At 45.2% G+C, this 22,198-nt stretch overlaps 2 protein-coding genes across 10 annotated transcripts in view; both read right to left on the minus strand.

Moving 5' to 3' along the window:
* PRR5L (proline rich 5 like) overlaps nucleotides 1-14,907 on the minus strand; it is a 103,880-nt gene extending 88,973 nt beyond the window's left edge. For 3 of the 4 annotated variants that reach the window (XM_066997093.1, XM_066997094.1, XM_066997092.1), the window contains exons 1-3: nucleotides 13,572-13,806; nucleotides 11,770-11,875; nucleotides 6,843-6,963 (exon numbers count right to left, since the gene is read on the minus strand). The gene's annotated coding sequence lies outside the window, so the exon portion shown is untranslated. Of the gene's footprint in view, nucleotides 1-6,842; nucleotides 6,964-11,769; nucleotides 11,876-13,571 lie in introns of all 4 variants that reach the window. The other variant, XM_066997100.1, reaches the window with a different exon arrangement.
* A 2,277-nt stretch (nucleotides 14,908-17,184) lies between these two features.
* LDLRAD3 (low density lipoprotein receptor class A domain containing 3) overlaps nucleotides 17,185-22,198 on the minus strand; it is a 121,462-nt gene continuing 116,448 nt past the window's right edge. For 4 of the 6 annotated variants that reach the window (XM_066997105.1, XM_066997101.1, XM_066997104.1 and 1 more), the window contains one exon: nucleotides 17,185-22,090. In XM_066997105.1, the coding sequence (XP_066853206.1) occupies nucleotides 21,829-22,090 (262 nt within the window). In that variant the 3' untranslated portion in view covers nucleotides 17,185-21,828. The remainder of the gene's footprint in view (nucleotides 22,091-22,198) is intronic. The other 2 variants (XM_066997103.1, XM_066997102.1) reach the window with 1 other exon arrangement.

Raw genomic sequence — 22,198 nt, forward strand, 5'->3', positions numbered from 1 at the left:
TGCACCTCTCATTCTCTTTTTTTGTCCCAGTTTGCCCAGCACCTCTTCAGACTGCAGGTTCTCTGAGGCAGAGACCTTGTCTTCATAGCGTGCCGCTGCTGCCCCCAGTACTCCCATCAATAACAACAAGGATCTTGTCTGTTGTTTGTGATGCATCAACAAGACAGTTCAGTTATTTCAGGATCAGATTTCAGGCTTTCTAGTTGCTTGACACAGCAGTGGTCTTTTATCTTTTGCTAGATAAGTAAGACAGATCTATGCAGTGTAATGGATGGATTGAGTCTCCAGAGACAGCTCACGGAGCAGCAGTCCCATTTTCAGAGGCATGGAGCCCTTTGGTTGGAACTTCAGATGCTTGTGATAGACTTGTGATAACCCTCCCTCTGGGCTCACCCAGCCTGCAGGATCAGAAGGGGTCCCAGGACTATTCCCAACAAGAGAAGTAATTTTTGTAGCATTTTTGGTTAAAACTTCTTCCTCAACATCTCCAACAAATCATTCTCTATCAAAATGCACTGGCATACTCCACTCAGAGCAGACCGCACTCTGGCAGTGAAAGGACATCATCTTATTTCAAGAATTCAGTAATAATAAATGCAAAGTACCAACATTCAAAATAAAAAAAAAAATACACAGACTCTCTTAACGCTTCCATTGAAGCAATGAAAAGAGCTATGAAGTCTGCTAGTGACTGAAAATGAACTCGACTTTCAGGTGATGAATTCAATTTATTGGTAATTCTCCAAAGAGAGGGAAATAGCTTTGGGGATGATGACTGCATACAAAATAAATACCCTGGTCACTAATCATCCTCATCATTAAGCAGAGGCAGCTTAACATTAGCAGGGGTTTGGGGAGGGAGCACCATCTAGCATAGGGCTCTTCTGATGGCGGGCACGAGTGCAGCTCTGGCCCTCAGCTTGGTTTTGCCCAGAGCTCTGCACGCCTCCTGCAGCTCTGGACGAGGGAACAAAATGGGCCCAGGGGAGGAGCTGCAGCTCCCCAGGCACATCAGCAGCGTGCAATGCTGGGCCTGGCCTTCATGCAGGACTGGGGGACTTGATGTCACCTCCGGGGCCTCAGGAAAACTGCAGAGGGCAGCCTTGGTGGAAGTGGAAGTGCAGACTTCTGAGCTGCGTGCCTGTCTGCCACAGCTCACCTGATCTCTCTGTCTCCTGCCCAGCAGGTAGAAAGCCAGTCACACCTATTTTAGGGGAGATGGGATAATTAACCAATCCGCTTGGTATTAAGCCTCTAGAAGTGTGTAGGCAAAGGGACTTACAAGAGTGCTGAGCATACTGCCAAGAAAAAGATGTCAATGCCAGAGCATTGTGTTCCCTATGACAGCGCAGGCAGCAGAAATTATTTTCTGCTGCCTACAAAGAAAACAGTGTTGTGCAGAATTTATCACTCTCTCCGGTTCCTTAGAAGCACAGCACCACACAGTTTTGAAAATACAACAGGCTTTGACTCCTGAACTTAAACCTAAATCATTATTACAATGCTCTTCAAAGGAGTCGTGTCCTGCTGGGGTTTATAGCTGAGAGCAAGTCTTCACCTCTCCCTGACCCACTTTACAAGTTTGTCCTTCCACCTCATTCATATGGAAAAGCTTCAGAAGGAAGCTGTGAATAGAGGCCACAGTGAAGGAGCAGCACATTTGTTTGTTTCGGAAGAGGCCCCGTTTGCCCCATCTCGCTTTCAGACCTTCCAGGTAAGCTGGCAGCTGCTTTCAGCAAGCAGCAACCATCGAGATGGTTCTCCTGAATACAGCCTCTGCTCTTCTCCCTACCTCCAGTGCTTTTTGTGCTTTGGCCTTGCCTCTCCTTTCACTCATCTGTGACTGGGGAGATGAATTGGCTGGGTTGTAAGAAATTTCGTGTATTTGAATTCTCCTGGTACTCCTGCCTGTGATGCATGTGCCCCTGCAGAGCAGCGGGGGCTGTGGTGCCTCCGAGTGCTCTGAGCCTGGATGGTCCAAGATTGACTCACGGACAGAAATCTCATCTACACAGCTAGGTCCCTGTTGCCCAGGGTGGTTCGGTTGGAGCTGCCTGGTTTCCTGCCCTTTGCTGTGGGATTTGCTACAGGATTAATCTGTCCTGGAGGGGGGTATAGCCTCAGCAGGCCTTTGGGAAGGGCCTGCAGAGCCTGCAGATCCAGCAGCACCTCAGTGGTGGAGAAGGGCAGGGACCTCACAGGGTCTCAGCCATTCTAGGTGAAACAGAAATACAGATTCTTTTTTTTTTTTTTTTTTCTGAAGTCAACCAGGGACTTCATGATTGCCATTTATTGCCTTATTAACCCACTTTTATTACCACATTTACGATGTTTGGAAATCCCACACCTGACGGAGAAAGGCCTGTGATGAACCAGTTATGCTCAGGTGTTGTCCTTTATTAGGGCTGGCCCACGAAGAGGTTTACGGGTCCATTACTATCCCCTCGAGATCTATTGTGTCTCAACTTGGGCAGAAAATGTCACAAGCTCTTTTAAAACCTTGATACGGCTCCTCAGACTGCTTCTGCCTCTCGTCCTCCCCTCACGTCCTCGGGAGCGCTCCACCAGGAGCCCCAAGCACATCACAGAAAAGCCCAAGCCGCCTCCCCGCCTGCCCCCTGCCACGTTGCTAGCACATTCGTGGCAGTTTGGAGCCTGCTCTGAGGGCAGTCCTGCCACTGGGACCAGGGACTCGCTGATGTCAATCCCAGCCTTGCACGTCTGTGCCATGACTGCGGTCAGCACGGGGCTCTCGGCAGTAAGGGAGCGACAGCACCAGCGCTGCTCTGATTACCACAGCTTTCCTTTTATTTGGCTCTAGGAGCGTTAAAGAAAAAAAGAGAGGGAGGGATGAAGGGGAAGGATCAATTTTACTACACTTTGTGAGCAATGAGACAGAAGACATCAGGCAGTCAGCCCGGCGAGGGCACGAAGGCTGAGATTTGGCCTACACCACGCTGCTATTTCAAAGCACATTCATGGACTGCTAGCACCTGACCAAAATTAGACTTAGACAAACCTTTGGCTTCGAGGATCGATACCTATAGATCGCCAGAAAAAACACAGCTAGTATTAAAAATATACCCACTAATTCTAGCCTGCCCCGAAAGGTCAGATCCCCCCGAGGCACGCAGTGCTAGGCGCATGCAGAGGATGCGTCTGCGCCCATGGGTTTCGGTGCCTGCTTCAGACAGCTCTGTCTCCAGCTGGTACAGCAGCAGCACGAGCTGGGTGGCAGCTCAGAGACGAGTTTTTGACACCGAGCAGTTCTTTAAATCATCGGTCGGTATTTGCAATTTAGTGGGCTGTAAGCAGGAAGGTCTCCAGATAAGACCATTAACCGCTGCATAAGGGCTTTTGTGCCTAGCTATTAGTTGGCAACAAAATTGTGCTGATTCTGATGCAACGAGCTTTAATCCTGTTACGTTATCGACTGTATATTTCTGGGTTTAAACATTCCCAGTAGATACAATGTCCTTGAAAACTCATAGTCTCGCTAATTCCCAACATTTCACTTGAAAACATAATCCTAAATATCACAGCAACCAATGGCCCCAGCATCCTGCATCCACTCTGGGACCTTTTTCTGTTTGGTATTTCCTACATGATCACAATCCACTCATCTAGCCTCAGCAGCACTGTTAAGAGACCCAGCACAGCGCTGCTGAACCTGGATGATGGATCACCCTAAAACCACATACCCTGACAGTCAAGGAGACAAACAGGGGAGAAATACCTCAGGAAAGGGAAAGTCTTTCAGAAGAGCAGTAAGAAGGAAAGGGCACAGCAGACACTGTCACGCACCTTAGTTTGATTGCAAACTGAGACTGCTCGTGAATGATTCCTTAAAGAGTAATGTCAGTAATGTCAGAGTAATGAGCTTTAAGCTCATGAAAATCTCCCGGTTCAGCCAGTCAGCCCACCACAGTTAAGTAAGCAATCACACCAGCACGTTTTGTATGTTTGATAAGCACAACACTGCAGCGGCATGGCGTAAGGGAGACAAAGAACTAAAGCAGAAACAACAGTACCCAAAAATTCTATCTGTAAGACAAAGAAAAGTAATGAAAAGTAACCCACAGTGTTTTCAGAAGAGGGAGCCAGAGAGAATTAGAAACCTGGGAAACCACTTTTGTCTCTCAAAATGAACTGCCTCTGACATGCCTCGTTCAGACAGGACCTGGTTGGGTTGGAAGTGCCAGGTAAGGCCATGCTGTGTCTCCTGAATGGCTGGGGCTGATCTGCCTCACCGCGTGCTATGTTTTAACGTGTTTTAATAGAAAAGGATTCACAGGAGGTGAACCCACTCAAAGCACCCAGGCACCCACTCTGCAAGTTTCCCAAATTCAAACCCTGAACTAATGTTTGCAACCACCATCCATCCCAGCAGCCAGCTGGGCTCAGAGCTCTGCAGCGCTCAGAAGACGAGATGGAGTTTGCGTGCATGCCACCGAGCCCCTGTTGCAACAAAAGCTCCTCAGCTTGCACGAACAAGCTCCTAGAGTATGCCAGGGAGTCAGCTCTCGTACCAACATTTTGCCTTGCACGCTCTGTCCCCTGCTGAAGATCTGCAGCTCTGAGAGTCTCCGCCAGCGCTCCTGCCCTGCAGGTGAGTGGCAGCCCGGAGCAACAACTGGCTCAGCCCAGGGCAAGGATCACCACCTCTGCGAGCAGATCCCCGCGGCTTTTGGTGCCTTCAGCTTTATCAGGGGGAGCCAGAGAACATCAAATGTGATGGCAGCAGCATGAGTGGGCAGCAAAGGCCAGGAAGCACAGAAAGGTTTTGGGGAATCTGGGGATGGAGAGGTCAGCGTCTGGTATGTAAAACAGCCAATTTCAAGATTAACTCTCATGGCATGCGAAAGGCCTCACAATTAGCTCCAACGCTCGCCTCAGGCTCATCAGCCAATTTTCTCATCTGCTCCTGCACCCACACACTGTACAGTCCCTTATGCTTAGAAAACACGGGGGGGGGTGGGGGGGTGGAGGAGAGAGGTCTGCCCCGGTCACCCACATTGTGCTCACCGGGACAGCACCTGACCTGAAGGGGATGTGGAGCCTGGATGCAAATACGTGGTCGGCTCAACCATTTCCAGCTTTGTGCATAGATTACACATTACAGAGCAAAGGTACTTGCAGGTCTTGGATTCACAGCCCTGTAATTTTGGCTCTGCAGAAAAAGACTGAACATGGCAAACATCAGCAACAGAGCAGAAGGAACAGATACGCTTCTGAGTTGATGAGCAGGAGGGACTGATGCTGGGGTTTTCAGCTCCACCTGCGGGAGCTCCCACCGGTCAGGCACCCAAACAGGACCCTGTGGTTTGGGAATCCAAAGTAGTAAACATGTTTTTCCCCTTTTGCCATCTCACTCTACATTGCTCGTTTGTACATGCTTAACAGTGAAAGGGTTAACTTGGAGGAAGAAGTCCCCCGATACCCTCCTTTGAATGTGATGGAAATGTCGAGTGACCCCTCTGGTCCAACATGCTCACTCAGACCAGAGGCTGCTTCCTCATTAGCAACAATAAATTCAAAGCAGATGGGAAAATCGCGCTCCATTCTCTGATCCAGCTTTCAAAGTCCTTTGATTTCAGAATCCCTCAGCTGCTCTTTGACTTTCCTCGCCTGTCAAATTCCCTGGCAAGATTGATAGGGTCTGGACAGGGGGGACATCAGTGCAGATTCTGGTACCGGCTGAATCTCCCACATCTGACCATGTTAATTGCAGCTCCTCTCTCTGCCTTTGATGTAAAGATTTGCTTTGATTTTTTCCTATCCTTCTTCCATCACCAGTTTATTACAACACTTTGCAAGGGTCAATGGCCAACTCCTTGCCATGTCTGCATAACTTCCTTTATAAATAAACAGCTGCCTGTGTGTCACGAGGCCAGGCTAGAAACTGCTCAAAGTTACTGAAAGGTTGCTTAGAGAGAGTTCTCTGTTTTTTCCACACCATAAGCCGAGAGGCATGAAGCAAGGGAAAGTTTAGAAAGAACAGCAAAACAGCACCTAAGCACGAAAGTCTCTCCACAAATGACTCCACAGCAAATGTACCACGAGGACAGGGTCAGTGGATGAGCGTGATCTCTCATCTCTCCACATCAAAGCTGGCAGAAAGCTGGGCCGATGGTCTCCACAGACCACCTCCAGCAGGAGACTGATAAAAGGTCATTTCTGACGCCTCTTTCTCTGCGCTGGTATTAAACACTTCCCAACCCTGTGCCCCTCTACTTTTTTAATTATTATTATTAAACAAAGTTATGTTCCCCGGTCGCCAGCCTGGATCTGAATTTTTAGCCAATTTCTACTTGTCCCATCCAGGCAGTGGGAGAACAAATGATCCTCTCCCTCTTTTCAGCAGCCTTTTACGTGTTTGAAGTTTCCTCTCATGCCTCCCCTCACAGCGTCCGAGGCTGCTTGAAAGGGCACTGTGAAATACAACCGGTCATACCCACCTGATTAACAACGCTCCCTCCACTTTGACACTGAACGAACTGCAGCCTCCCAAGGGTTAGCGTTAGGATACAGCCCCAAGTGTTTCTTGTCCAGCCTCTCCAAACACACAGCAGGGTTTACCCGCACAAACCATCACGTTTTAACCTGTGTGCCATGTAATTGTTAACAGACACCTCCTCTCAAAGGCACTGAGATGAGAAGGTTTTACAGAGAGGACACTCAGAAACTGAGTGATTTACATTGGCCACAGCTTTACCGCCTTCCTCGACCCCAGCTCAGCTCCCAGGCCCACTGCACCTGTCCTATGGACATCCCCCAAGCCTCCACCTCAGCAAAAGGTTTTTAGCAGCACTCCTCTCTGCACCGCAGAGGCTCCTTCTCACCTGCAATCCCAGAGGGCAGCCACGCATCCTTGGGGAGCTGTGCAGGAACGCTTCTGGAAGACTGGAGAGGTCTTAGCCGTCCTGGAGTCCTTCTGCCTGGCCCCATCCCTTTGCAAAGGCTCTGGAAGACCACAAAAAGGTTTGTCTAAGCAAGACAAGCTTAAACGAAGAGGTTAAAAGCCATTGCACCACACCCAAACCTCTATTGCCTAGGCAATAAAACCAGCCTCAAATAACATTATCTGGAGGTTTTACCATACTCAGAGCTGGTGAACCAATTGTCTTCTAAAGCATAGCAAAATTCACTTTTAGGCATTATTGTGATGATTCCCTATTGTTTCCAAAAAGGTAGCAACACTTCTTACTAATTGACGGCTACTTGGATGCCTCAGCTCTCACGGCGCTGCACATGGCAGGCAGCGAAAGCAGGGGTAAGTCGGAGACCTCGCTTTAGCTAAAAGCAAGCTCTCTTGTCTCTGTCAGCAGTATTGGGCTCACGATGCACAGATCAGCAAAAAGCTAATTCCTTGTAATGAAAAACAACCGTGTCTTAATTGTGTTTTGGCCTAGACATTCAGATATCCCGGTGCTCGATATCCCAGCTTTTGTCCTCAAAACCACGGCAGGCAACCTAAGTTTTTACACAGCCTGTAGGAAGGCAGAGCCTTAGCACTGGTGTATTCAGCGTGCACAGGGCAGCAGCACCCTTTGGAACACACTTTGCAATTCCAAATCCCGTGGGTGCTTTGGGAGATCTCCTGTTGTGATCCCTCTTCTCCAAGGGGCACACAGACAACGCGGGCATCTGAAATGCCAGCCAGGATCCACTGGTCCTGTCCTGCTCCCGCAGCTCAGGCTGTGGCTCCTCTCTCTGCCTGTGAGATACGCCAGGATAAAAGCTGGACCCGTCACTTCTTCCTTGCTTTCACAGAAGCTGAAATGCTTTAGTTCTCTGTAAGGGACTGCACAGCAGTCTGTGTGATTTCAAGCCACGGCTAGCTTGTTGTTTCAGTTCTCTCCAGAGAGAGCAGTGGATGCGTGTGCGGAGGACAAGCGGAATTTGCTCTTAAGTTACATATTTATTATTCACTAAACCTAGCAGAAAGCACAACGTGATACTGAAGTTTCTCTGCCAGAGTGAGCAGCTGTCACAGTTGTTTTGGCACAGAACTGAGTTGCAGCAAGCTGGGCCATCAGGGCAGCCGGGGCTCCTATTTATTTCCGCTGTGGGAGACGTGATCCTAACAATTTTAACGATCAGAGCAAAGGGTGCAGGAGGAAACCAGGGAACTTGCCACAGAGCAAGGGAAGGTGCAAGGTGATGCTTCCAGGCAGGCTGCAAAACTGTCCTTTGATGGTTATGGAGGCGCTGAACAGGGCTCTGCCTTCCTCCACCCTTCAGGGTGCAACGAGGCACCACAGACACAAGGAAGCCTTTTGTTCACAGCAAACAAAAGCCAAGCAAACAAAACAGATTTCTAGTCCAGCAGAACAGAACAAAGAAAAATTTGGCTGTGTGCTAATGAGGGTGCTGCAGAGACTTCAGCCAACAGAAGAGAACAATTAATTTTTACTGGATGTATCACAATGTCAGATGCTGAAATAACAAAGCTTTGGAGATGTGCTTGTCTTGGCTATTGATTTGCTTGTCACCCTCCATGTAGCTGAGTGCAGATGAGGGAGGGGGTTAATCTGCAGCTAAACATACTTCTAAATCTCATTCTTTCCCTCCCAGCCTTAGTAGCTACGCCTGAAACAACGGTGTCACCTCTCCTCTTCCCACCCTGAGGAATTTCATCGTAGTCCGAGTGAATCGCTTGTAACTTCCCAAAGTGCCCAGCAGCTCAGTAACTGCCTCCAGCACCGTGGTACGGGCCAGCAAAGCGGGCTGCAGTGAGCTAGGAAAGTGGCCATAAAGGGGAGGTGCTCCATTGCTCCAGGAGCACAACCCCTGGGATGAGCAGCAAGAGCATCCCTCACGGGCTTCCCCACTGCCACGTCCTGCAACCTTAGGGCACAGTCCACTACCTGCTTTAAAGTCTGGACTTGGAAGTAAGTAAATTATTTCTTCTTGTCATTCTGCCTCCTCACAGAGGCTTATAAATCTTAATACATAGCTCATAAAGCACTCTGCGGTCTCCAGAAAGTAGAGCTGGAAGGCCAGCACGTTGCAGCACCAGCCTGCCTGCTGGCACGGGGCAGGGGCAGCCCAGAGATGGTGCGGAGGGAGTAGGAGAGGGGAGTGAATGAGGCAGCCAGCCCAGGGGCCATGCTCTCCCAGCCCTCTTCTTGACTCCGGGAGAAAGGTATTCTGCTTGCTATAACGCAGTCTAATATTCAGAGGGTCACAGTTTTAGCATTTGCTCCAGGCCTCCCAGAATCTCTAGCACAACATTTCAAATTGCATTAGTTTAGCAATAGAGGCAAACAATTTTTTTTCCCCCCAGGCGATGCTCAAAAGAGAAAGTAAACAAATGTCACTGCTAATACACGCAGCCCCCAGGACAGCAACGAGATACACAGACACTGCCTGACCCCCGTGCTTGGACAAGCCTCTATTTCCCTATCTATCACCCCAACATTTTCAGGACAGAACAAAATGTCTCTTTTTGAATATCAGATTATGAAAGATTATCAAACACCTTCCCACTTGCATGCTGGTCCATTTGGTGAATAACACGAAGAGTGGTGGTGGTTTGTTCTCAGTTTTCCATCACCTTCCTTCTCCCAACCTCCTGCATAATTTGCTCTGTCTGGCTATTTCAAAGCACATCTTTATTATGTACTTTTACTCTATTCAGATCGCCATCTGTTTGTTTCATTAGCTGCCTCATTTGTGGGGTGGGTGTATTTAGCAGGGCATTCAACATTCAAAAATTAATAGCCTTGGAACCAACATCATCAACTGGAAAATAACAAAGTGCTATTCTTTGACGTTTTTCAGAGACCTGTCTAAAAGCACCCCAATGCCAATTTCTCGATTCTTTCCCCTCCTCTTTTACCTTTAACTGAGAATCACTGCTCGACTTGCAGACCAAAGAAAAATAAATGCTTCACACGTTTCAAAGACAGGCTGTAAAATAACCAGGCTAATCCTCGACGGATTCACTTATTTATCCAAGTGTTCAGCTCCCAAAGAAACACGATGTCACTACTGGACACCATCGCAGAATCACCAGCCCCTCTATCCCACCTTCAGTGGGGTCAAACCTAGCAGAGACTGCTCCGGGCTGGCGGTTCACAGGCGGGCACACATTTGATTAACGAGAGGGCCGTCACACAGCCCATGTAGAAAAACGCACAATGCCATAAAATACGCAGGCATAAAAAGGGGAGCGTTTTTCAGCCACAGTACCAGTGCCACACAGAAGACGAAGGATCATTTTTCTTGTCTCTACCAGGGAGTGCAAGGTTGCGGGGGACATGATGGCAATTCATTGATCTAGGAAAAGATCCGAGTCATTTCTTGCTGACCCAGATGGAGAGCAATGAATTCAGCTTCATGTCTATGTGCCCCCTTGTTCTGTAGCACAGGATGAAAAATAAACCCAGCCAGAGAAGGAAAAGGAGACTATTGCATTGCATTTGATTATATTGGATTGCATTTGATTAGTGAGGGCAGCATGACTGCCGGGGAAAAACAGAGATCAGGCAGATGAGAAGCATGAAGTGGCATACAGTGATTTGTTTCTTCACTGGGCCATTAACTCAGCAGTAACCATCCCAGATGTTTTATAGTTTTAGATCCTGGATTTGAAAGGTTCTTCCTTAGGCTGTGACTCCTAGACTCACCAGACTACAGCCGAAGCTATAATTTCCTACCGGATAAAACAAGACACTTGAAAAACACAAACACGTCGTAACTAACACGCTGATAATCAGCCTGAACCCAGGCTTCTTACAGAGAAGAATGCTACTACTTCTATCTGCACGGGCCACTGACTATGAAAAATCACTGCATTAAGACGGGGTAAGCGGTGCCTCAACCCCCAGGGATGTCTGGTGCTACCAAGCCATAGCTGATGTACTGCTGGGAGAGACTTCTTCAACCTGCTGCCTCTGAAGAGATGACACTTGCTTCCTTCTTCCCACCGGCCACCTAAAGACACGACAGGCAGGGTACCTCTGGTGGGACAGGAGAACCAAGAAGCTGGTCAAGTCACAGCAGTGCAGGAGCCCAGACCAGCTCCATTGCCACAAGCTAGAGGACAAAACCTGTCATACACGAGGGTACAAAATCCATACAAGACTGCCTCATCCCCTGTTGCCATAGAACCATTGGCAGACGTCGGGCTGTGAGAACGTCCCAGAAAAGTTCAGTGATGGCCTTTATCTGCCTGAGTTACCTTCCAACAGCAGGGCACTGCCCAGCAGTCCCGTAAGCAGATGTAAAAGGACTGCAAGGGCAGACCCCAGTCCTCAGGCTGAGCACGTGCTGAAGCACCAGGTCTTCACCACCGGGCAATGCAAAATGAAGCTGACAGAGATCTAGCCATGGGCCCAAGTATGACAAGAAATTCCTCAGGGCCTCCTTCATTAAACTCTCAGACTAAATGGATATGGGGGCAGACAGACCCAGTGATATTTCCCTAGCAGAAGAGGGAAGGCTCCCCACCGCCTCTTGGGGCCCTTTGCAGGCCTCTCTCTGCTTGGCTGGCAGTGGGAAGTCAGTTACTCTCCAGAGACTGCAGCACGTGCTTGGTTCATGCCAACATTTCATGTTTAAGAGCAACAGCTCCAAGCTTTTGTTAGAGATGTCACAGCCTTAACGCCACCTAAATCTTACCTCTCCCTCCCTCCCCCTCACTTCTTCCCCCTTTCCCTTTGGATATGTCACGGTCCATTTGGTGAAGGTGAAGCACTTCACTTCTGTTTAAGGGGGTACTTGGATCCCATAACATGGCAAAGGGCTTTCAGACTGGCTTACCCCATGGCTCAGCTACCATACGCAGTGACTGGAAGAGGAAGATGCCTGAAACCCTCAATATCCAGCAGTCCACGATCTCCTCTCATGCTGATCTCATCTCAGTGACCTGAAAATAAAAATTCTAGGAGTGATTAATTACTTAAAGGCTTTCTTACTTCAGAAGTAGGGCAGCAGGTCGAAGTCACCACCAAAAGACAACTCAGCACAGCTCAGCAGGACAAGGGATGAACCAGCTACAGGCGATTGTCTAAGCTCAGTTCTGCCTCTGCTTCCACTGAAAATAGTGCCTATTTCTTCAAAAGAACATGAAATCCTCAGATGTGCCTACGCAGTCACGCTTTGTGTCACTCGGACATCATGGCCAGTGCCTGAAGCTGCCGGTGTCACCCAGCACACCGCGTGGCAGCACCAGCCGTGCGTGGGGCCTCGTTACCAGCAGCTCCGTGGGGCCCTGACACAGCAATGCCCACCTCAGCCCTCGCTGCTGTGTAGTGCACACCGCACCTGGCCTGTGCTGGAAACTGAGCTCCTCTGCTTGCTTTATCAGATTAATATACACAAAAAAATGCTATTGGCACACTGGCAGGCTCTTAATAATGAGTAATAGTTGCAACTGAGGCTTGATTAATGAAGGGAAGGGTTAATGTCAGCATCTCAGTGACTGAGACTGCGAGCAAAGATTAGGGGAAACACCCATCGCATCTCCAAGCTCCTGCCTGCTTCATCTTTCTTTTAAACAGAACCTATTTTGGACAGTATTAAGGCAATTGGGCTCATTAAATTTTTATATTTTTTTCTTTGTCTTTTGCAGACCACAGATTTTTTTCTTCCTCCAGTCACCATCACCATGGGAAATTAGCTCCTAAACTCCTCTTAATTCGTTGCTCGCAGTCTTTAATGGCCTCAATCTTGCAAGGCTTTTCATTCATCCAGCCACCACCAGGCCACGAGAGCACCGGGGTGCTCCCCACCATGCCCCTTCCTCCAAGCAGAGATAAGAGCGCAGCGATTTTAAAAGCAGGAGGTGAGATGAAAGCACCTGCTTCAGATCAGACACCGCTGCCATTCCATAATTAATTTCACCTAAATTTTCAAAGGAAGAAAAAAAAAATCCAGAAATCATTTCAAACCACTCTCTCCCCCACATGTTAGTCATCTCATTCTCACTACTGGTATCAAGGAAAGAAAGTGGGTACTTTCTTCTTTTTCTTAAATAATATCACCAAGCCACCCTTCAAAGCACTATCCTGAGCTCATTTTTCAAATGTCAGCATAAAAGGCAGCCAGGTCGCTCTCTTCTCTCTGTAGTTTCCCATATCACTTCGGGCTACCTATATGCTCGGGTTAAAAACAACGCCTTCTTCCTCCTACCTCCCCCTTGCCCCCTTCCCAACGGCGTAAAGCAAAAGCTGGTGGCATTAGTCATCTGACAACGTGTTGCTACAGCCCCTGCACCCGTAACCCTACCCTTCACACACAAACTGCAGTTTGCATCTATATCAGCATTATTTATGGCACGCCACTTTCAATACACCCTAGCTCCCTTCTGGGAGACGTTCACAGTCCACGTATTTGTTAACCTGTGGAAACCTCCCGAAATACCTACTCAGGATTAAGTGGAAACTTATTCTAGAACAGAAGCCTCCACACACAGAGCTATACAGAATAACTGTTTCAATAATTCTGCAAATATAAATAATGCAAACAAGTACCTAGAGGTTAGAAGAAAATACAGAATTTAAATTTTTGTTTCTACTGCTGCCCTAATTTTTCTGAAAAAGAAGAGAACTTGAAAGAGTTACCCGCAGGTCCAGACTTTCCTTCAACTTTTTTCTTAAATTTGCAGGTGATACACTTCTGTAAAACTGAATGGATTCAGAAGATTATAAATGGATGGATAAGACAGCACACCCAATGGTCAGGAGGCTGGATCTTGGAAGATGACAGTTTTGTTGTTCCCAAAACCAATCTTGATGCCTGTCCTTGTTTCAGATGTTCTCACTTACAAAAGAGTGCAAATCTTTCTCACACCCCTGCAATGGAGAAAAAAGAAGAGGAGTCAGCTGTTAAGAGAAACAAGAGCAGTTAGTTGCTTGAGAAACATGACTTCAGCAAAGAAGCCAGAGGATTTCTATCTAGCTTCCTGAAGGAAGGTGACAGTCATTCCAGAATTACTTTCACATACCAGACAGACCAATATGTGCTGCAAAACCCGTAAGAACCACAGCTTTCATAGCTGTGACTGCTGTCTCAGCACCAGGCCCACCGGAGCTCACAGCATAGGAACTTCTAAGCCTGGGGACAAGCAGCTTCTGGAGACAGGCCTCGCTAATGAAAACCTGCTCCATCTCTCAGGTGGGCACGCTCTTTTCTGTCTGTAGAAGCTCAGGTAGGGTATTATCTTACATAATCCATGTCTTAACCAGCATATCTAACATGACACCTCGAAAGCAGGTATTTAAGCCAGCTCCATTACTTCTGAAGCAGAGCATTCTCCAAATCCACTTTGGATAATTCATCGGTTCTGCTGACTCCTCTGCTCTGCGCAGCCTACCAAGGGATACCAATAAATACAGCACCAGATGCATGAAGAATTTTGCTCTCACCTTTGCCTCATATTTGGGTAAACAGAAACCAGCAAAGGAACAGCCAAATATCAGTGATGTTTCCTTAGTTTGCAAACACATTTACTGTGCAGCATTTAAATACTACTTCTTCAGGTGCAACAGGTAGAACACAGAAACAAAACACAAGTTGGAAACACCAGTTTTCATTAAAAATAGGGGAAAAATACTACCACATAGAACAATACACTGGAAAGACAGCCTTCTCCATTGCAAATAAATCCTCTCAAATATACCTGCTATCTCCTCGTGACCTGGATCAGGATTGTTTCAGTGAGCACATCCATGCTCCGCTACAACAAGAGGCCACAATATACAGCAAAGGCTATATGAAGAACACTGCTCCTCTCTAGAAAGTATCGTGCAGTAAACTTTGTACCGTACCCCTCATTGCATATTCAGCAGTCACAGGAAATGGTTAATCTGTGATGTGAAAAATTTAGGTCTTTCACTTCATAAGTGTTACTATGCATGGACATGTATAACCCCTTTGGAGGTTTAACACGTATCAAACAACCAACCCTATCTTCCTCTCCCTACCCCAAACCTGTGCAAGCAAGTGCTACTTTGGATGCATTGTTGAGCAAACAGCGTTTTCTAAGATACTAAGATAACCCTGTCACAAATAAATGAGAAGAAAAATCTACTCTGTCAAATAAAACATCATACTTCTTCATCACTGTGCTGTGACATGGCTCACATTTGTCAAGGAAACAGCAGGTATTCCAAATAAATGTGACAGACCACTCATTCATTCAATCAAATTGACACTGCCAGGGTGCTTTTCTAGAAATGAGCAGTTTGGGGTCAAACTAGACTATTACCCGTATTGTTCTTACACTGATGAAGGCTCTTGTAGTTTTGTGCTGAGAAATGACCACACTTAAATTTGAAGGAGTTACAGGCTGTGGCATTAAGTAATGAGATGTTTTTTTGTTGTTGTTTTTTTGTTTGTTTGTTTTTACCTCAAGGTGACTGGTATGAATTAATCTTAGGTGAGATCCACTGAGGAAAAAGTACTTGCCTCTATACTGGCTGTTGAGAAGAATATAGGCATTGATGGTCCCAAATCAGTTCTCAATGAAAAAGTGGTCTTCTGTGTGGTCTTCAGCAACTGTGGGACTGAAACTCTTTGGGTGCGCTCCCACAGAAATGCAAAGGGCCAGATCAGCAGCGGTCCCCTCAATGTGGCCATAAGGAACTGTTAGGATTTTGGGAAGCAGAGAAATACGTTTCAGTTTAGCTATTCACACACTGTTTTGCGGATAAACAGAAAATTTAATTCCCTAGAGAGATCAATCCAGTACTTTTCCAAAGGGCTTTATGCAATATGCATACCCTCAACTCTCCTTTGAAAAGCACACTTGAAGAGCTGTGAATTTCCACATGAAGATGCCTCTACTTCAAGTAATAACAGCACATCATTTTGGACTATAGCTCCCCAAAAGGTGAAAAGCCTCATAGCTCTCTCACCAACAGATAACCGAGGCTGAAAGATTAGGAGGCTGCTACAAATCAGCAAGAAAAGATGCCATAAAATCACTGCTGAAATAAACTGCATATTTAATTTTTGAGGTGTAAAAATTAAGGTCTTTAAACAAATTGGAAGCAGAGAGAATAAAAATGATTAATCAGGGAGCTTAGCTGGAGAGCATGCTATTTGTTTTCATAAGCGGCTGTCTTCTGAATCAACATTTCTGAAGCGTAGCTCTTGCTGGGACATGACTGAATGAGCCAGCTCCAAGCTCCCCCCCCCCACGGAGGACACACTGTGGCAGCATCAACAGATCCTTCTCCCTTGCGGTGCTGGAGTGAATTCTGAATCCGCAGCTCTTTATTTTGGGGGCAGTTTGCCAGTGTCGAACAAAGATTACTGTCTGAGCATTTTGGTGAGGGTATGTGACTTAATTAACTGGGATAATGATAAAACTGACATGCCTTTGCCAAGGTAGAGAGTGGAGATGAGTCATGGAAGTGAAATATGTCAGCCTCTATATTCTTTTCGAGACAGAAATATTTTGACATACTATTTGGAGCCATTTTCCTTAGTCTGTGAAAATAACTTTGTAACAGAAAGGGTATTTCTTAACACTAGCCCTCTGAGAGGACTGTGGCTAATCACGTACCTCGACAGGAAGAGTGGCTACGATCCAGACACAAAGTGGATCTGGGCTTGGTGGGCTGAGCAGTTCCCACGATGACGGCAGTGCTCGCATCAGGCGTGTGCCGGGGGAAGCGCCGTGACGTGGGACTCCAGCCAGACACAACCCTCCCCAAAGTGTCTCAACTCGATCCTGGCTCACGTGTCTGGCACGTGGCTCACGGAGCTGGAGATACACAGGGGATGCAAGTGGTGGGAAAGGGGCAGGCAGAAAGTGGGAGGTAGAAGCTAATGCTGAAGGCCCTGCAGCTCCGCCGGTAAATCTGTATGCAGCACCAATGCAGAGCACCAGTCTCTGCCAAGGTCTCCAGAGCTTTGCTACAGTCCAGAGAGCAACCGAACAGGGCTGCTTCAGATGCCTCCTCTTTGACAGCACAAACCGAATGGGAAGATAAAGAAATGATGCAATTTTCATTTGTATAAATATGAGACATACATATCAGTATGTTTTTATACACATATGCACGTGTGGGTTTCCATTATCACTTCCTTTTTAAAAATAGTGTTTAAAACCCACAAGGATTTATCAAAACTTCACAACGAATGCAGAAGTTGGAGGAGACCTCAGGTAGGCGGCTGTAAAGCTAAACCAAACAAGACTTGATGAGATAGGGGACATCTGCACTTGCGAACAGTATTAAAACACCAACTTTATTTAGGAATACAGAATACATTTTCAAAGATTTCCAGTTGACAAAAGTTTAAGACAAGGTTGGGTTTCAACATACAACCTCCCTTAAAGCTCTTACATAACATCTCAATTTCAAGTTAAAAAAAACTCAAACCAGTTAAAAAAAAAAAAAAAAAGAACACATGAAGGCCACTATCCTGTACTTGGATACATTCAAGCAGAATCCAGCATGGTATTAAAAGTCTTTCTGCAGTCACATATTTTAGTCCATGAGTGAGTTACAGCCTGGTGCTAATACAATATATTTCAGATCTAGTATGAACTGCAAGAAGAGTGCTTGTCTTACTATTTTAGTTCCAGGTATTATATGCAAAACAGCTTCCAATGAGCAACAGTTAAAAACAGTACTTGCCATTTGATCACCACTTTAAAAATACAGCATTAAATTCCTCCTTAATTTAGACATTTTTAAATATTCATTAAAAATTAAATTCAGAATCAGTATCCCTCTATCCTTTTCATCATTAATAGTTTTTCTTATCTACTAAAACCATTTGTCTTCTCTAAGATGTCTAAAAAGTAAAACGCACAAGATTAACAAGCTGCAGCATTAATTAAAATGAGAGTCATCTCTTTCCTCCACCCAACTTCTAAATCTATCACAAGGGCCCTATTAGCTGTATCAAAGTGAAGTGGTGTAAATAAAACTGATTTGACTTAAAAGGAGAAGAAGAACGAATGCAGAGTTATTTAAAAATCGCACTGCAGTCAGTGTTGTCATGTATGTCACTGCAGACAAGAGCAGAGAAAATTATTCAGAGGCTCTCTTTTAAAAACATTACTGCCAATTTTCCATTAGCACAATACCACCAGAGAGGTAAGTTGCAATTTGCCTTACAAGGAACTTCAGATTACTACCAAGCAGACTCACTAATGGCCTAATTTTAAAATACACAGCACTCTGACTTCAGCAGAGGTTACAGACACTCAGAACTTCTGAAGTTTAATTTCATTTTTTTAAATAACCCAAATCTTATTTCTAACAGGCTAAACGTAATTCCTTCATTTACCTCAAGTAGTCAGTCGTTTCTTCAAATTGTTTTGTTGAAACAAATCAAATATATTAATCCCTGCTCTGAGTGGAACTGCTCATTCCAGTGGTCACTATTCAACACAGATATGGAATCACCGTTTGGCTCTGAAGGAAAACTTTAATCTGTTTTACTTGTTTAAGAATAAATCTTTGAAAAAACATTCATTTGTTTAAATATTAAGTAAAAAGGAAAGCTCCTGGAGGACTCACTTCAAACTAAAAGGTTAAGAGCAATTGCAAACAACAGCATGATTAATTCCAAGTTTACTGGCTATAGAAAAGAAATCCTACTACGTGGTATTTCATGAACATTTAGCTTCAGCCTTACAAGGCGAAGATCAAGGAACTGCAGGATTTTCAATGAAATATTTAATTTAATCAGCGTGGTTGTTGCTACCATGCTTCTCCAAAGATTCCACTGAATAATGCAGTATAGAGATGTATTAACACTACCAAAAGTGACACGTTATAAACAATTTCTGTATGATACTACAGCAATTTCCAAAGCAACCTGCTAGCAAATCTGTTCTACATACCAGAAAACTGGAGTAAGATGAAAACCTTCCTTCAAGTTTTAGCATGTCCTTTTTGGAACAAGGTACTAACTCCTGTACTCCTCCAAGGTCAATGGTCCCCAAAAGTAACAACAGAGAGGAAGACAAGACTTGGCTCTCTTTTTGGATCTCTAGGCAATGATATGTAACAACATCCAGGAATGTAGTCAACAGCCCAGCAAATCAACATTCAATCAGAAAGGCACAATCTCCTTTTATAACTTGCATTCTTAAAAACTAAAAGATTCCTGTACAAAGATAAATACACCCTTAGCTGGAAGGGAAAATGTCACACCATTTAAAATGCTTCTTCCTCTTTTTTTTTTCTTTTTTTTTTTTTGTAAAGTCCAAATGGATTATCTTAATGCAAAAGTTACATGAATATATACAGCCTGAAAGAGTATCTTTTATATATATATATACGTATATATGTACACATATGACAGTGACTGACACAGACAGAAGCAGCAAGCTATGTCCACTCTTTTTCTACTTCTTAGCAATGCAAGGCAATGTTTTTCAGACGCCACAGGCAAACGTTTGGTTTGCACACACCCTGGTGACTTTGAACACACATGGTGAAATGCAGTCCCCCATGAAGGCTTGCATGAGGGCTACGTGCCACATGATTTACACTGGACACAATGAGTTAGTTTCACTACTGTAGCTTTAGGGTACTTAAACAGGAAACATAGAAGTCTAACAAAACCACTGCAAACTTTTCAATAGTACGTTTTAAAGTATAAAACATTTAAAAAACTGCAACAGAAAAATGTTAAGGCCAGCTCTGAGGCTGTATTATGTAGCTCTTACAAAAGGCTGAGCAGAACCCGAAAGTAAGGCAAGGGGGCGCCAGGGCCTGTGCCCACCTTTGCCACAAATTCAGCTACGTACCTGAGTTTAACCTACCTGTAGAATACAGAACAACTGTCTGCTATGTGACAGTAACAACTGTCTGCCTGGTGAGTTGCAAGGAGTGATTAATGAGCCAGGTCCTGCTTTGTGCAGGACAGCATAACTGCATTGCTTGAGCTCTCACCAAGAGTGGAATCTGCCCCAGTGTTACACACTGCTTTACAACGATTGCTTCTCCAGTGTGCTTCAGGATAGGTTGCTTAAGCCCATAAGAAAAGGCTGCTGTTAATTTGTTTCCAGAGCAAGCCAAGACCATAAGCACTAGAGCTCTACAGTCTCCCCACAGGGCCATCTCACTCCTGAAGGACCTCTGCTTGTAAGTCCCTCTGGTGCCTGCCTCCCATATACCATGTCAGTTGACTCCAGACATGGAAATGAAAAAAAAAAATCATAAAACCAATTCAGGTTTATGTGTGGAAACTGAGACTGAACTTGAGTCATTCCTCTACATATACCCATGCTCAAGAATTCTTGAGTCCTGAGCATCTAACCTTTGGGGGAAATAATTTATCTTAGAAAAGGAGGAAAAAAACAGAGGTTGTGGGAAAACAGTTACTGTCCTTTCCATTAAACAGAAAATCCTGTTTAATGACACTGTTTGTTACATGGAAGAGAAGTGGGAAAGGTGTCTAATACACAAGTGGAAATAATTTTTCAAGGCCAATTTCTCTCTGGACAAGAGAAAGACACTGAATTATTTTCTGTATACTAAGCACAAGCACAGCACTGCAGTGGCATTTAAATTCACAGCTTACCTTCTCTCTTTCCACTCTGAACACTTTTACCTTTGAGTTGCTTTCTCAAGGTTGATTCAACACTGTGCACTGAAACACATTTCATGGGAGAACATTCTAAGAGTTAAGACCAAAAAAAAGACAAAAAATGTTTTTCTGAAAAGACGAGAATTTCAACCAAATGAATATGAATAATGGCAAACCATAAAAAAAGCAATGAGAATATCATAAGAGAAACTTTGAAATTTTAGAGTTCTACAGGTACAAATAGAACTAAACCTATGCAATACACTACTTACATACATAGAGTATTAAACACATGTATCCATTCATGTACATAGGCACGGTCTAGATGATGCTAATAAGCCCCAAACCTTTCACTACATCACCTGCTCTGAGTTATTTCAAAGATTAACAAACTAGTCATTCTCACTGAAGCTTTCCACGATGGGTATTTGCTTCAGGATGGTTTTGGTGTTTAAGATCTAGCTGGAAAAGTTTTTTGGGTTTTTGTGTGTGTGGTATTTTGTTGTTGTTTGTTCAAAAAGAAACGCATGGAGCAATGTTGTTTTGCCATGCTTGAAGTCTTGCGCCGGTTTGTTGAGAAGCTTCAGTGCCTCTGTGCTCAGCCTTGAAATCTGACAGATAAGCCAACCTTTGTGATTTTCCTGAGGACGTCCATGCAAATTTGGCCTTGATACTAGCATCTGGGAAAAAAAAAAAACACGCTTGTTTGCTCAGTTAGAGAGCTGTTCTGTTGCATCCTCACAAGTTTAAACTTTGAAAATTACATTCAGAGTGAGAATGTTCCAGACCAGGAAGATAAGGGTCAACTACGGCATTTTCTGCAATTTGAGCACTGCCAGCGGGCTAGGACTGGGCTTCAGACCTCCAAGGTGAAAGACTGCCTCTCTCGTGCTTCAACGACCACCAGTTGGCACTTGGTAGTAGGAAGAAATGGCTCGCACACGACAGCAGACAGTCTGCAAACAAGAGCTCTCTGGCATAGATTTTGTGTGCAACATCTGTATACATTATACATGCACATATATACATTCATATACAGTATATATTCCAAGAAATACATCGCATCAGTTCTTCAAGGTAGCACTGTTTCTCTTGCTAATCTGAACTGGAACCTGCTTGCAAGAATATTGTGGAGAGCTGATGTGACTCTAGCTCTCTCTTTGATGAGCCCAAAATGTTGAATTAAAAAATTAACCTAACATGGATTCAAATGAAGTCATCATTCAGGCACATTCCTGCCCGAAACTTTTTAGAAACAGCAGATTAACCAATATAGACAAGAAAAAGTAAATCCTTTCCTGCCCATCCAAACTGGAGCAGTTACACTTCTCTTTCATCAACATGGTTGACCAGAGAATCACTTTGATCTGTTGTCCTCTCAAGAAGAGTTCTGTGGCCATCCATGCTGTCATGGACATCTCTTCTCCAACTGCTGTCTGTGCCCTGAGGGCTTCCGGCCACAGGGGTGTCTGTGCTCACCAAGCTTCCCGTCCGTGAGCGGTAAGGAGGAAGATCTGGCTGATTAGGGGATTCAGATTCAGAGCAATAAGGGGGTGGAGGAAGGTCAAACCAAGGTGGTCTGCTGTAAGACACACAACACAGTGAGAGTTACTGAAAACAGCAGTATCGAGTATGTAAGAGTTGTTCAGTTAAGAATAAAACAAGCAGTATTTCTTGGCATTTCCGTGAT

Source organism: Anser cygnoides, chromosome 5, assembly GCF_040182565.1.
Source record: "Anser cygnoides isolate HZ-2024a breed goose chromosome 5, Taihu_goose_T2T_genome, whole genome shotgun sequence".
Classification (NCBI taxonomy): domain Eukaryota; kingdom Metazoa; phylum Chordata; class Aves; order Anseriformes; family Anatidae; genus Anser; species Anser cygnoides.